Here is a 17,277-nt window from a genome sequence, read left to right on the forward strand (position 1 = left end):
TCTAGTTTTATCTTGAAACATTTCAAAATCTGGATTAATTTAGAGAATGAAATCTGGGTGCATCCAGAATGTTGCAGGTACTTCATGCTCAAATTCTGGCAAGCAAAAAGAATAGGGGATACATCTTTTTTTAGAGTTTTGCATATCATCTGAAGTTTGTTAGTGAATGTTTACATATTCCACATATTCATTAACTGGAGTGATCATATTTATTTTTGCTCTTTTTAAGCAAATAAAAATTTCTTTGTGGTCCAATGTATGTTGAAGAATTGCAATTTGTATTCACCTTGGAGGTTCCCATTTCAGTCTGAAAAGAAAGTCTTCCCTTGCCAAATAATATATCAGCACTGTTAAAATAACAAAACTGTGGAATGGGAACATTACACGTTTATCTCATTATTACAATCTATGCAAGGGAACTGAGATTATTCGTTAAAGGATCTTGTTTCTCTTAGAGATGATATTTATCTATGAAATGAACCAAAGCACATTTTGATGTTTTGACACATTGATTTCATATTGGGGAAAAAGACTGAATTTAACATTATCCTCATCCCTGAACTTTGATTTTTACTACTACATAGCTGATGAGTAAGAAATAAATCTGATCAAAAATGGAACCAATATACAAATAATGCAACTGTACAAGTTCAGAAGTATTTTGTCTCCTTATTAGAAAAGTATAGGAAATTTGAATCTCTTCAGTAATAACAAAATCTATAATTATCAGATAAAGTATTCTACCTTGACGGGTAATCCTGCTTTGCTTGTTCAACATCATCAGGTCCCAATAAGTTTCGCCAGTGTTTTATTGCATTGTCTCTAAACAATGCTAATACCAATATTGGACCGCTGTAATTCAGACAAAATATATATGATTTTATGATCTTTAAATAAATCATAACATTAGACCTTTATATTCATGATGCAGTTACCAAGAATAAAAAGTTATTTATATGGACAGTTTAAACAAGGAAAAGGAAAAATTGCATTGATTTTAGTTTTCCATATCATTAGGACTTTCCAAAGCACTTACAAAAAATTAAGTGCTTTTGAAGAATAGTCACTGGATAATATAAAGAATGCAGCTGTTAAAGTGCAATTAGCTCATGTATGTAAAGAAAACAATGTAATAATAACTAAATAATTGACGCAAAATATGGCTGTATTATTTAGTGCATGCATATTTGCAGTAGGAATAGTGAAAGTCATATGGAAAGAGGGGCTGAAAAAAGTTAGTGATGTGATGCTTTTGCACATTGGACATCTATAGAATAGGCAGATTGTGACATCAGTGTAACGCACAGAAAAATGAGAGCTCAGCGAGGAGGCAAACAACACATATTCAATTTATATGTAGCTGGGTGAATATAAGTGTTTAATTTAGGTCTTTTTCCCCTTTATGAAATCGTCACAGCTAATTTTTGCCCAGTTTTCTGAAATATATGAGTCAAGAAATTCAATTTTGCTGCAGTTGCTATGAGATACTAAATGAGCACTTAATTGACAAGGAGGTGGGTTGTACTTGCTTTCTTCCTGACACACATAGGGCTTCCAGCATTTTCTATTTTTGTTTTAATTGCCTGTAGTGTAGTAATACTACAATTGTAAAAATGTTTGATGTTAATCCTGATATTTCTCATATGTTTATTTTTATATTCACTTTATATTCACTTGATGTATCTGCAATGCAGCTTTTGTTCTTTAAATCCATTTCAGCCTTGATGTTTTACAATTCATGCATTAGATCTCAACCCTCGTTTCCCATGGCTTCTTTATTTGGTAGGAAAAGTTCTTTTTATCTGTGCCATGTATTGATTCCGAATTAAATTACATACCGTCTACTAAAAATATTTCTTAGCCTGCATTTTCAGTTTTATCTGATGAGTGAATCAAAAGTATAAAAATGAAAATAAAAGGGAGGCAGGAAAGCAAAGAGTAGATATAAGAGTGGACATATTGGTAAGTAAGACCAATTATACTCCAGAACAGTTGTAAAAATACACAAAGAGCAAAATGTACTGAGTAAGATGAATTTGTGTAAAGTTCTAAATTAATATTTTGTGACAATCTTCAGAAGACAGGTAAAGTACTGATTTTTTAAAAATTATTTTTAAGGATATTTGCAGACCTAACATTTATTGTGCATTTCTAACTGCCCTTAAGTGTAATTACATAAGTTCTAATTAAGATAAGTGAGTGTGAAATAAATGTAGGGATAAACATATCAAAAAGAAGTATTAAAAGTATTAAAGATGAAATGACAGTCCGAAATGAAAAATATGCCTGATGTGAAAGAAGAAAAGGGCAAAGGCTCTTACAACAATTCCTTTCCTTCTCTTTGATTGGGACATGTTGCTTTCTTGCAAAGCTGTGCTTGGTAAGTGGGAGGCCTTCAAAAGTGAAAATTTGAGAGCACAGACTTTATATGTTCTTGTCAGAAAGAAAAGCAAGATTAGCAGGTTTATAGAACCTCGGTTTTCAGGAGATATTGATGGCATGGATCATATCCAGATAACAGAGTAAGTGTTTGCTGTCTTGAGGCAAATTCAGGTGGATAAATCCCCATGGCCTGACCAAGTGATCCTTCGGTCCTTGTGGAAGGCTAGTGCAAAAATTGAAAGAGCCCTTGTGAAGATTGTTAAAATGTCCTTAGTAATGGGTGAGGTGCCAGATGATTGGAAGATAGCTGATGTTGGCCCTTTGTTTAAGAAAGGCTCTAAAAATAAGCTGGGGGAGTATAGGCCAGTGAGCCTGACATTAGTAGTGTATAAGTTAGTGTAAGGTATTCTAAGGTACCAGATATATAAGTATCTTGATAAACAGAGACTGATTAAGGATAAGTCAATGTGGTTTTGTGCATGGTAGGCTGTGTATAACCAATCTCACAGAATTTTTCAAGGAAGTTACCAGGAAAGTTGATGAAGGCAAGGCAGTGGATGTGGCCTATATGAACTTTAGGAAGGCCTCTGACAAGATCCCGCATGGGAGGTTGGTTAAAAAGGTTCAGTCACTTGGCACTCAGGATGGGTCAGTAAATTGGATTAGACATTGGCTTCATGGGGGAAGCCCAAGAGCAGTAGTAGATGGTTGCCTCTCTCACTGTAGGCCTGTGGTGTGCAGCAGGGATTGGTGATGGGTCCATTTTTGTTTGTCATTTATATCTATGATCTGGATATTAATGTGGTTAACTGGATCAGCAAATTTTGGGATGGTGCCAAGATTAAGGGAGTTGTGGAGAGCATGGAAGGATTTCAGGGCTTATAACGGATCTGGACCAGCTGAAAAATGAGCTGAAAAATGCCAAATGGAAATAACTGCATAAAAATTTGAGGTTTTGCACTTTTGGTGGACAAATAGTAGGGCATCGTGGAGTGTGGTAGAACAGAGGGACCTGGGCATACAGATCTCCAATTCCTTGAAAGTGGTGCCACAGGTAGTTAGGGTCATAAAGAGAGCTCTTGGCACATTGGCCTTCACAAATCAAAGCATTTAGTATAGGAGGTGGATATTATGTTGAAGTTGTATGACATTAGTGAGGCCTAATTTGGAGTACTGTGTGCAGTTCTAGTTACCTCCCTGCCCAAAAGATATCAATAAGACTGAAAGAGTGCAGAGAAAATCTACAAGAACATTGGCAGGACCTGAGTTGAAGGGAAAGGTTGAGAGGTTAGGACTTTATTCCCTAGAGCATAGGAGAATGATGGAATATTTGACAGAGATATATAAAATTATAAGGAGCATAGATAAGGAAAATGCAAACAATCGTTTTTCTCTGAGGTTGGGTGAGATGAGATCTAGAGGTTATGGGTTAAGGGTGAAAGATGAAAGGTGAAGTGTTTAATGGGAACATGAGGGGGAACTTCACTCAGAGGATGTTAGGAGTGTGGAGAAGCTGCCAGTGGAAGTGGTGGATGTGGATCCAATTCAAACATTTATGAGAAAATTGGATAAGAACATGAATGGGAGGGGCATGGAGGGAAATAGTCCAGATACAGCTCAATGGGACTAGGCAGATTATAAATAGATGAGATACAAAGTCTCCATATAAGAAATACTGTTCAAAATATGGTGCTCTTACTAAACAAAGGAAATAGCAGTAATGGGGGTAATTTAAAGAAGATTTGCCAACCAAATTGCTGGGATAAGTGAACCTCAAGCAGTATGACAGAATAGACAAATCTTTAAGTTACGTACGATCAATATTAACATAAGTTTATTTTAACTTATTTACTCTTGTCTTGTAATGTACTGTGATGCTGCTACAAAAAAACATTCATTTTTGAGGCAGTTAAACAATAAACTTGGACTTGAACTTGATTCTCTGAAAATCTTCACCCCAGGGAATTGTGATTAGATCATTAGAAGTGCTTAAAGTGGGTCTAGATTAATTTTTTAGACAATGGGAAATTAGGGCTATGGAGAACTGCCACAAAAGAGGAATTGAGATCTAACTTAGATCAGCCATGGCCATTTTAAATAGGGGAACAGTCTTAAGGAGCCAGCTGTCCTATTCCTACACCTGCAGTACTTTCTTGTCTTGTGTACAAAATTATGAGGAGCAGAGATGGGATAGCTAGAAGGAAAGTACTCCTTATAGCAGAGATGTCAAAAATTAGAGGGGTTAAAGTTTTAGAGAGGAATTAAAGGGATCACCCAGAGGGTGACTGAAATCTAGAACAGACCGGACATCTTTGAAAAGATGTGCTGAAACAGGAGAGGGGTCAAAGGAGGTTCACGAAAATGATTCCAGGGTTAAATGGCTTGTCACATGAAGAACATTTCACAGTCCTGTATTCACTAGAATTTAGAAGCGGGGCGACCCAATTGAAACCTAATAGAACGGTGAAAGGCCTTGATAGAGTTCCTTTTAGAATGGAGATGACGAGGAATTTCTTTAGCAAGAGAGTGGTGAATCTGTGATCTTCTTTGCCACAGGCAACTGTGGAGACCAAGTCTTCATGTATATTTAAGGCAGAGATTGATAGATCCTTGATTGGTCAGGCCATGTAAGGATAAGGGGACGTGGCAGGAGATTTGGGGCTGAGGAAAGTTGAATCAGTCATGATGAAATGGTGGAGCAGACTTGGTGGGCTAAATGCCTAATTCTGCTCCTATATCTTATGGTCTTATGTTTATACTACCTGAGGTGAAGGCAGATACTCTCACAACATGTAACATTTTTCTTCACATTTTTTATAGGTTATAGGTTAACTCATTCATTTGTACTGAATCAATGTTGGATCATAGGCATACGGATCAATTCTTGGATGACCGAGTGTCGGTAGGCTCTTACATTCCGACTCAGCCAGGCATGTTACAGGTTTCCCGACCATGTTTTGAATATCTTTGATGTCTAATTTCATCCCCTGTATTTTATGACAAGAAATTACCTTATCATATATTCAACAAATTCAGGAGGCAAGTCATTTTTCTCACTCAAGCTGTAAAATGCTGTCACTTGCCGCTCATTGAGAGTAATTTCTTTTTGCCGTCCAACAGTAAATCTAGCATTTGCGATCTCCTCCAAAATCTCAACTAAAGGAAATATTGCATAAATCATTAAATACAGGATGTCCTCAGATAACAAAAAGGGTTGCATTTTTACAAATGTCCATGAATCTTTTTTGTCCATGTCAGAAAATGAATACATGCTGCCTGACCTGCTGAGTATTTCCATTATTTTCTGTTCAGAAATAATTTCAAATTAGTGAAACAGTCAGATTTTAACATAGTCTAGTTAATTGGTAAACTGGATTGGATTTTTAAGATAATCTGGGTGACATATTGTTACATTTGTAGAGCCACTGGCTCAGGGCCAAAGACTCAGGTTTAATCCTGATCTCAGGTGCTGCTTGAGTGGGGTTTGTATGTTCTCCTTGTGACAATATGGGTTTCCTCATGTGTTCCAGTTTCCATTCACATTCAAAAGATGTGTAGTTGGTAGATCAATTGATCAGTGCAAATTTCCTCTGGTTAGTAGGTGGGAGGTAGAATCTGGGGGCATTGATGGGCCGTATAAAAAATGGGATTAACTGGATTTAGTGTAAATGGATACTTGATCATTGGTGCAGACTTGGCAGGCCAAAGAGTCTGTTTCCATACTATATCTCTCTATGATTTAATGGTGGTTTCAGGGATATTATTACATGATCTACTTTGAATTTGTTTATTAACTATATTTATTAACACAAGTGATAGCTGGGTTTCCATGTACTGTATAACCTAGGCTTCCCTCTGAAGGTTTTCCAGAACATAGAACATAGAACACTAGAGGGCAGGAAGAGGCATTTTGACCCACAATGTCTGTGCCAATCATAATGCCACATTAAACATGCTCAAACTAGGACCACTCAATTGTACAATTTAATACATCAAGATAATCTATGTTATGATGATGTCAGGGTCCCAAAGTTTTGGATTTCTTAAGCATTGTCATTTTGTTATCAACAACATGTAGGTACCAAATTTAAAAGTGAAAAATACTATTCTCCTGTATAAGGTTAAGTGTTCCAAGATTTTACTAATTAATATAGAATATTGAACACAACAGCACAATACCATCTCTTCAGACCACAATGTTGTGCCAGCCTTATAAAGAACTCTGAGATCAATCTAATTCTTTCTGCCCATATTTTTCTATCATCCATGTGCCTATCTAAGAACTTTTTAAATGCCCCTAATGTATCTGCCTCTACTACCACTCCTGGCAGGAATTTCCACGCATCCACCACTCTGCAAAAAAACCCCTTACATTTGATATCCCCCTATATGTTCCTGCAATCACCTTAAAATTATGCCCTTTGTACTAGCCATTTTTGCCTGGGAAACAGCCTCTGGCTATCCACCTAATCTATACCTTTTATCATCTTGTACACCTCTATCAAGTCACCTCTCATACTACAGAAAGAGAAGACCATCAGACCATAGGGTATAGGAGCAGAATTAGGTCATTTGGCCCATTGAGTCTGCTCATCCATTTCATCATGGCTGATCCATTTTTCTTCTCAGCCCCAATCTCCTGCTTTTTCCCCATATCCCTTCATGCCTTGACATAGCTTGCTCAACCTGTCTTCATAAAACATGCTAATTCAAGTAGGATCCTTGATAAATCTCTTTTGCACCCTCTCAAAAGCTTCCACATCCTTCCTATAATGATGTGAGCAGAATGGAATACAATATTCCAAGTGTTGCCCAACTAGGGTTCAAAGTTCACAGTAAATTTATTATCAAAGTACACACTGTATATGTCACCATATACAACCCAGAAATTCATTTTCTTATGAGCGTTCACAGTAAATACAAAGAAACAAATAATAATAATATTAATAATAAATAATCAATAAATTTTGAAACATGAGATGAAGAGTCCTTAAAAGTAAGTCCATTAGTTATGGGAACAGTTTAGTGTTGGGGTGAGTGAAATTGAGTGAAGTTATCCCCTGTGGTTCAATAGCCTGATGGTTGAGGGGTAATAACTATTCCTGAACCTGGTATTTTGGGTCCTAAGGCTCCTGTACTTTCTTCCTGATCTCAGCAGTGAGAAGAAAGCATAGCCTGGATGGTGGGGGGGTTCCTTGAAGATGGATGTTGCTGTCTTGCAACAGCACTCCATGTAAATGTACTCAGTGATGGGGAAGGCTTTAAGCATGATAGTCTGGGCTGCATCCACTGCTTTTCCATTCAAGGGCATTGGTGTTTCCATAACAGGCCATGATGCAACCAGTCAATACACTCTCCACGACACATCTATGGAAGTTTGTCAAAGTTTTAGATGACATGCTGAAACTTTGCAAACTTCAATGCAAGTAGAGGCACTAATGTGCCTACTTTTAATGACACTTACATGTAGGACCAGGACAGATCCTCCAAAATGATAACATTTAAAGTTGTTGACCCTACTGTCTTCTGGAGCCCCTGATGAGGACTTGCTCATAGACCTCCAGCTTCCAACTACTGATATTAGACTCACGAGACTATAATTATGCTGCTTATTGCTATTGCCCTTCCTTGTTAATGGTACCACAATTACTGTCCTTCAGATATCTGGCTACTCCTCCATGCTTGCTAGATATCTGAAGGGCAGCAAATTTGGTATATTCTCTGGCTGTCCACTCTATCTGTAATTGATATAGATATCATCATTAATTCTGGATGAAGAGTCTCAGCCCAAAATCTTGATTGTTTATTCCTCTCCAAAGATCTACCTGACCTGCTGAGTTCCTCTAGTATTTTATGTGCCTTGAATTCAAATCCCAACTAATGAGAGACAATACAGCATACAGCAGACCTTCTTAACTATCCTATCAATTTGTGCGGCAACTTTGAGAGATCTATTTTTGTGGACCCCAAAATCCTTCTGTTCCTCCACACTGTTAAGAATCCTGCCTGTAGTGGTGATTTTATAACAAACCAAAACTGCTGATAGACAGGTATTCAGGAATTCGACACTGTATTACATGCTTCCAAACAACGAAGTTCCAAAATCAAAAAAGGTACTTTTGATCATTTATAAAACTAAATTAGTGATATAGTGATCTTAGCATTCAAATCAGCATAACCAAGCATTCTAATTAGTCATCAGAATTAGCATTCTATACATATTTAAGTGAAGGTAGTGATCTAGTTAGCATTCGAATAACATCCCAATTAATGGTCAACAAAACAAAATCATTCTCCTTGGCTCAATCCCTCCTCACTAAACTAAACAACTAAAACAAAGCGAGAATACGTAACTATACTCACTTGCATCTATCACACCCCAAACCATCTGACAGATTACCCTAATAAATGCGCCACAAAATACAATACAGACAGAAAATAGATACACGGCTCCTTCATCCCAGCCCCTTAATTACACATTTGTATTACACAGCAATAATTACAACTAAACTGCTAAAATAGGAGACATGAAATCTGCAACGACAAACATCTTAATATATCTTAATATTTATACAAATGTCCCCCTTCTTCTTACTTCTTCCAACCAAGCCATATAAGTTATCTAGGCCAAAGGTTACCAGCACTTAGCCCTATACAGAGTGATCTTTACCACCACTGTCTGTCAAGTCAGTAAGTCAAGTTAAAGTCATGAAGCTTTTGGAGCTGTAGCTCCTTGAACCTCCGCCTCCTGCAGAAGACAGATCTTGGTTATAGGCCTCTCCAAACAGCTGTTCTTGGTCTTGTTGCGCACTTGCTGCACAAATCTTCTTCCGCCTCGAAAGACTTGAATGATCTATGAGTTCCCATGATCTATGAGTTTTGAGGTGCTGTGCTGTCAATTACAAGCACAATGTCTCCTGGGATTGCACTTTATACCTGACCAAATCTAACGTTCTGGTAACAGTGGTAATACTCCTTGACTTACTGTTTCCAATATAAGTTTGACATGTATTGGACCTGTTTCCATCTATGATGAGCATAAATGTCTTCATTTTGGAACTCTCCTCATGGTAAAGATGGTAAGGTCTTCAGAAGCAACAGATGGTTGGGTATTAGTGCTTCCAAATCATTGTGATCAGACGATGCTACAGTAATGGGGTGACCATTGATATTAGCTTCTACTTCACAAAGAAGAGTGTAGAATCCCTCTTCATCAAGATTCTGTATATTCATGGTGCAACTGAGAACTTTTTGTACAGACCATGTTCTTCCATGATGTCAACTAGCGGGGGAGGGGGGCTAAAAATTCACTTGTTTCCTTTTTGAAGAAGGACATGACTGATCCGTGAATGATTCCATTTCTAAAAGGCTTCTCACAACTCACATTCAGTTCCAACAAAGTTGGTCGCATTATCAGAGTACAGTTCACAAACCTGTCATTGTCTTGCTATAAAGCTTAAAGTGCATTAACAAAGAAGATGCCACTTCAATGTGAACAGCTTAGATAGCCTCTTCACTGTACTCCTTCTGTTCTTCACCTCCGAAAGTCTAAGGTAGTCCACTCTTACACACGTAAACAGAAGTTCATCTGGAGATATCCTACCCAAAGGTAGATCTGCAATGTGCTGGCACCCTGGAGCTGCATACAACCATTGACAAACAATACATTTAGACATAATTCTTCTTATAGATATACTAGCACCAGGAATCTAGTATTTCTGGTGCAATCTGGATGACGTGGTTATGGCCGCCATGTCCCATCTCTTCATCTACAAATTCCATTTCCAGAAAAGTTGGGATATTTTCCAAAATGCAATATAAAAAAATCTGTGATATGTTAATTCATTTGAACCTTTATTTAACTGACAAAAGTACAAAGAAAAGATTTTCAATAGTTTTACTGACCAACTTAATTGTATTTTGTAAATATACACAAATTTAGAATTTGATGGCTGCAATTGGGACAGAGGCATGTTTACCATTGTGTTGCATCACCTTTCCTTTTAATAGCACTTTTTAATCATTTTGGAACTGAGGATACTAATTGTAGCAGATTTGCAATTGGAAATTTTGTCCATTCTTGCTTGATATAAGACTTCAGCTGCTCAACAGTCCATGGTCTCCGTTGTCTGATTCTCCTCTTCATGATCTCCATTTTCAATAGGAGATAGATCTGGACTGGCAGCAGGCCAGTCAAGCACACGCACTCTGTGTCTACAAAGCCACGCTGTTGTAGCCCGTGCAGAATGTGGTCTGGCATTGTCCTGCTGAAATAAGCATGGACGTCCCAGGAAGAGACGTCACCTTGATGGCAACATATGTCTCTCTAAAATCCTAATATATGCCTCAGAGTCAAGGATGAGCCACGACCCATCCTTGCTTGCAAAGACTGAGCCTCTGATGGACGCTACTTTTATACCCAGTCATGATACCTCACCTGCTACCAATTAGCCTGCTTAATGTGGAGTCTTCCAAACCGGTGTTACTTGAATATTCTGTGCACTTTTCAATCTTATTTTAACTCTGTCCCAACTTTTATTGAGTGTGTTGCAGCCATCAAATTCTAAATTTGTGTATATTTACAAAATACAATTAAGTTGGTCAGTAAAACTATTGAAAATCTTTTCTTTGTACTTTTGTCAGTTAAATAAAGGTTCACGTGAATTAACATATCACAGATTTTTGTTTTTATTGCATTTTGGAAAATATCCCAACTTTTCTGGAAATGGGGTTTGTACATGCTTCAGAATGAGGTCTGAGATATGAAGATCTTTTGCCAGTATAGCAGGATGTTTAGACTCTTCAGGCATGGCTGCCCTACTAAGGAATCCACCAACCCTCAGGACACCATCTTCAAGTACTGGATTGAGCTTGAAAATATGGCTGTTCCTTTTTATACTTTCTCACCTTTGCAAACAAGAATTCATCTGGAAATCACTTTCTTTGACAAAACCCAATGATATCCATTTCTGCCTTTCTGAGCTCCTCCACCGTGAGACAATCTTGGCTAATCTGACATATGCTCTTCTCAATCTCTCTCTCCAAAGTACACCATTCTTGTTCTTTATCCAAGTCAGACCAAGCAAATGCTTCCTCTTCCAACTAATAAACAAGAGCAGGTTCATAAATCTAAGAATCCAGGCCACTATCTTCCTCAAATGGGTTCCAGATGAGAGGTGATGGATTATACATGTCACTGTGTTCACCTGCTCTTCAATCTACTTGGCATTCATTGCAACACACCTCTTGACTTCCAGATCATCTAGCAGGAGTTCTCCAGAACAACTGCGATTCACTGGTCATTTGTTTGAGGCTGAAGAAAATACTGAGGCCTTGACACCCATGTCTCATTCTTCAAGAATGCTTTCATCTTCCACCCTCTAGATGCCACATCTCCTGGCTTGCTTGAAGTGTTTATGTACCTCCATTGAGAAGCTTGTGCGACCTTAAAAAATTCTGAAACTCTGTTTGCAACTACGGTTTGAAACCTTAAAGTTTCATTCTTGATATACTGTACTTCAGCACAGAAATACTATCAATCCAAAACACTGACTTCTGAAGCTGAGTGTGCAACTCCATCCTCCACAAGGATTCTGTAACGGCTTGCCATCGTAGCAGCAGTGAGCTCCATATGGGGAATGAAAACTAACTTCAACGGAGCTAACCTAGATTCTTCCATGATAAAAGCACTGTGACCCTGAGGGCACATGTTGTGCAACAATAGGTCCACAGTCATCTTTGCTTGCATCTGTATTGTTGAAATTGTGCACCAGTAACTTCTCCAAAATCCAAAGGTTTCAAGCAACTCTTACTACTGGCAGAGTTCTTCCAGCTAGCTGGTTCACTCATGAGCAACTGATGTTGGTACAGTGTCATCCCAGCAAGCCCATTCTTACACAGATCTCGGAAAGCAGATAGCACCGCTGGACTCAAGATTCCTAAAGGATCATAGATAAAACTAACTATGGAGAGGACCCCCTTCTGATGAGCGGTCTATCTTGGATCATAATCTTAAACTTGTAAGTATCAGACTGAATGCACACCCAGTACTCTCTTCACTAAAACTATATCTTGATCCAAATCCAAATCCTTTATGTCTTTTGTTCTTTGCTCTTCTGGTATCACAGCTAGCACACTCTGTCTGTTGCTTATCCATTTTGTGAATTGGAAGACCATAAGACACAAGAGCAGAAGTAGGCCATTTGGCTCATCGAGTCTGCTCCACCAATCAGTCATAACCGATCCTTTTTTTTTGCTCCTCCTCAACCCCAGTTCCCAACCTTCTTCCCATAACCTTTGATGCCATGTCCAATCAAAAACCTCTCATTTGTAGCGCTGGATCAGCTCTCCTGCAGCAGGAATTCCTATGTCAATCTCCTGATCAGGGAAGAGTGGGGGCTGGAATCCCTTCTGGCATTCAAAGGGAAATGTATCGGTGGAGGACGACTGGAGGTTATAGTGGGCCATCTCTGCCCAAACCAATTGGGAACTCTAGGAAGAGGCAAGACAGCGCAGGGTTGTCTCCAACTCCTGGTTCGCTCTCTCAGTCTGGCCATTAGATTGGGGGTGGAAGCCTGACGAGAGGCTGGCCATGGCTCCTATGAGACAGCAGAGAGCCTTCCAAAAGTGGGAAGTGAACTGTGGTCCACAATCAGACACTATGTCTTGAGGAAAGCCATGGAGCCTGAACACATGTTGAACCATGAGTGCGGCAGTCTCATGAACCGATGGGAGCTGGGGGAGGGCAATGAAGTGGGCAGCCTTGGAAAATCGATCCGCAACAACCAAAATGGTGGTGTTTCCATTAGAAAGGGGCAGGCCAGTGATGAAATTTACTGAGAGGTGGGACCAGGGGCGGTGAGGCACAGGCAGTGGACATAACAGTCCTGCAGGATGCTGGCGTGATGTCTTGTTCTGAGTGCAGGTGGGACAGGCAGATACAAAGTCGTGGACATCCTGGGACATAGACTGCCACCAAAATTATCTCTTTATAAACTCCTGAGTCCGTTGAATTCCTCGATGCCCAGACAGACAGGAGGAATGACCCTATTCCAACACTTCGGAACACACTGCAGCAGGGGCAAACAGCTAGTTGGGAGGAACCCCATCCGGGCCTGGATCTGATTGTTGGTCAGCCCTCACCTCTGCCTCTATTCCCCAGATCACCCGAGCAGCGATACATGAGCGAGGAAGAATGGGCTCTGGGTCAGTATTGTCCTCAGATCCGTCCAGCTGCTGGGAGAGAGCATCGGCCTTTGTATTCTTGCTGCCGGGATGATAAGTGAGGACAAAATTGAACTGTGTGAAGAAGAGAGCCCACTGGGCTTGACGAGAGTTGAGTCTCTTGGCATCCTGACTATAAGAGAGGTTCTTGTGATCTGTCCAGACCAAGAATCGATGCTCTTCTCCCTCCAGCCAGTATCACTATTCTTCCAGGGCCTCCTTGAAAGCCAGAAGCTCCCAGTTCCCAACGTCATAATTCCTCTCGGCCTGAGTCAAGCAATGAGAAAGAAAGGCACAAGGGTGCAGCCGGCTATCTGCAGTCAAGCGCTGAGAGATGACAGCTCCAATGCCTGCATCGGATACATGCACCTTGACAATGAATGGCGAGACGGGTCTGAGCATTGCAGCAGCGGGGCAGTGGTGAAACATTGCTTTAGTTCGGAAAATGCTTGGTCGGCTTCGTCCATCCAGTGGAATCCTGCCAAGGTCTTCTTGGTGAGTGCATTAATTGGAGCCATGATAAAGCCAAAATTCTGGATGAAGCGGCGATAAAAGTTCGCAAACCCCATTAAGGGCAGTACCTGTTTGACTGTAGATGGTTTGGGGCTACTCTGCAACTGCCTGAACTTTAGTAGGGTCCATTTGAAGTAAGTATGGGGTAAGATGGGGTAAGTATATAACCCAAAAATGACACCTGGTCTTTATGGAATTCACATTTTTCAGGCTCGGCATACAGGTTCAAGAAGGCATCTGAGTACACTCTGGACATGCTCCTGATGAGAGTGGGAATAGATTAGGGATGTCATCTAAATACACAAACACAAACTGATTCAACATGTCCCTGAGTACATCGTTAACCAAGGCCTGGAGTACAGCAGGGGCTTTGGCCAAACCAAAAGGCATCACCAGGTATTCATAGTGGCTATTAGAGGTGTTGAAAGCCATTTTGCACTCATCCCCTTCTCTTATGCAAATCAGATTGTAAGCATTGCGCAGATCAATTTTAGTAAATATTGTTGCTCTCTGCAGATGTTCAAATGCAGATGCCAGCAAGGGAAGAGGGTTAGCGGTTCTTCACAGTGATGTTCACTTCACAGAGGATACGAGGTTGCTTTGGCAAGTAAGGTGAAAATAAATCCAAAGGATTTCTACAGTTATATTAATAGCAAAAGGATAGTGAGGGATAAAATTGGTCCCTTAGCAAATCAGAGTGGACAACTATGTGTGGAGCCGAAAGAGATGGGGGAAGTTTTGGACAATTTCTTTTCTTCGGTATTCACTAAGGAGAAGGATATTGAATTGTGTATGGTAAGGGAAACAAGTAGGGAAGTTATGGAAACTACAACGATTGAAGAGGAGGAAGTACTGGCGCTTTTAAGGAATATAAAAGTGAATAAATCTCCAGGTTCTGACAGGATTTCCCCAGGACCTTGAGGGAAGTTAGTGTAGAAATAGCAGGGGCTCTGACAGAAATATTTCAAATGTCATTAGAAATGGGGATAGTGCCGGAGGATTGGCGTATTGCTCATGTGGTCCCATTGTTTAAAAAGGGTTCTAAGAGTAAACCTAGCAATTATAGGCCTGCAAGTTTGACGTCAGTGGTGGGTAAATTAATGGAAAGTATTCTTAGAGATGGTATATATAATTATCTGGATAGACAAGGTCTGATTTGGAACAGTCAACATGGATTTGTGTGTGGAAGGTCATGTTTGATAAATCTTATTGAATTTTTTGAAGAGGTTACGAGGAAAGTTGATGAGGGTAAAGCAGTGGATGTTGTCTATATGGACTTCAGTAAGGCCTTTGACAATGTTCTGCATGGAAGGTTAGTTAGGAAGGTTCAATTATTAGGTATTAATATTGAAGTAGTAAAAAGGATTCAACAGTGGCTAGATGGGAGATGCCAGAGAGTAGTGGCAGATAACTGTTTGTCAGGTTGGAGGCCAGTGAGTAGTGGTGTGCCTCAGGGATCTGTACTGGGTCCAATGTTGTTTGTCATATACATTAATGATCTGGATGATGGGGTGATAAATTGGATTAGTAAGTATGCAGATAATACTAAGATAGGTGGCATTGTGGATAATGAAGTAGGTTTTCAAAGTTTGCAGAGAGATTTAGGCCAGTTAGAAGAGTGGGCTGAAAGATGGCAGGTGGAGTTTAATGCTGATAACTGTGAGGTGCTACACTTTGGTAAGAATAATCAAAATAAGACATACATGATAAATGGTAGGGCATTGAAGAATTCAGTAGAACAGAGTGATCTTGGAATAATGGTGCATAGTTCCCTGAAGGTGGAATCTCATGTGGATAGGGTGGTGAAGAAAGCTTTTGGTATGCTGGCCTTTATAAATCAGAGCATTGAGTATAGGAGTTGGGATGTAATGTTAAAATTGTACAAGGCATTGGTAAGGCTGAATTTGGAGTATTGTGTACAGTTCTGGTCACTGAATTACAGGGAAGATGTCAACAAAATAGAGAGAGTACAAAGAAGATTTACTAGAATGTTATCTGAGTTTCAGCACCTAAGTTAGAGAAAGGTTGAACAAGTTAGGTCTTTATTCTTTGAAGCATAGAAGGTTGAGGGGGGACTTGATAGAGGTATTTAAAATTATGAGGGGGATAGATAGAGTTGACTTGGTTAGGCTTTTTCCACTGAGAGTAGGAGAGATTCAAACAAGAGGACATGAGTTGACAGTTAGGGGCAAAAGTTTAGGGGTGACATGAGGGGGAATTTCTTTTCTCAGAGAGTGGAATGAGCTTTCAGTAGAAGTGGTAGAGGCAGGTTCGGTATAGTCATTTAAAGTAAAATTGGATAGGTATATGGATAGGAAAGGAATGGAAGGTTATGGGCTGAGTGCAGGTCGATGGGACTAGGTGAGAGTAAGCGTTCAGCACGGACTAGAAAGGTCAAGATGGCCTGTTTCCATGCTGTAATTGTTATATGGTTATATGTTGTTCAGGGGCCGATAATAGATGCAGGGATGGAACTTGCCATCTTTCTTGCTCACAAAAAAGAAGCCCATCCTGCCAGCAAGGTTGACGGACAGATAAACTCCATGCTCAATGCCTCCTTAATGTATTCCTCCACGGCCACCATTTCAGGATGAGAGAGGGAAAAAAGCTGGCCCCAGGGAGTACTAGTGCCAAGTAGGAGGTCTATGGCACAGTCGTATGGCTGATGTGGCAGCAGGGTGGTGGCCTTTCTTTTACTGAAAGCATATTCAGCCAAAATCACAGACAGGTCCACATCTTTAGCTGACACAGGAGTGGATTCTTGGAAAGGAGCTTGAATTGGACTCAGACAGGTCGACAGGCATGCCAGTCCCCACACCTGGAGGACCTTCAGAGACTAATCAATCTGAAAGTTATGTTGGGATAACCAAGGGAGACCAAGTACCAGTGGCAGTTCATGTGAATTAACTAGATAAAAAGATATTTCTTCATGATGATTGCCTTTGAGCACCAGTTGGAGGGGTTAGGTGGAAAGGTGGATCTGGTAGGTTCCCAGAGATCGACCGTCCAGCACCTTGACGTTGATCTTTCCTCTTAATCCCTGAGTTGGAACTCCCCAACTTTGAGTGAGAGAGATGTCCATAAGATTCCTGGCTGCACCAGAGTCAATAAACGCCTTAAGTTCATGGGTCTAAGATCTCCACAACAAGGAAGCTGCAA

The 17,277-nt window shown here is 40.0% G+C and overlaps 1 protein-coding gene across 1 annotated transcript in view; it reads right to left on the reverse strand.

The window, feature by feature from the left end:
* LOC132403705 (thioredoxin domain-containing protein 6-like) overlaps window positions 1-17,277 on the reverse strand; it is an 87,705-nt gene that overhangs the window by 56,908 nt on the left and 13,520 nt on the right. Inside the window, exons 3-4 of the mRNA XM_059987338.1 lie at window positions 5,394-5,538; window positions 745-852 (exon numbers count right to left, since the gene is read on the reverse strand). Of these exons, the coding sequence (XP_059843321.1) occupies window positions 745-852; window positions 5,394-5,538 (253 nt within the window). The remainder of the gene's footprint in view (window positions 1-744; window positions 853-5,393; window positions 5,539-17,277) is intronic.

Source organism: Hypanus sabinus, chromosome 1 (genome assembly GCF_030144855.1).
Source record: "Hypanus sabinus isolate sHypSab1 chromosome 1, sHypSab1.hap1, whole genome shotgun sequence".
NCBI lineage: Eukaryota > Metazoa > Chordata > Chondrichthyes > Myliobatiformes > Dasyatidae > Hypanus > Hypanus sabinus.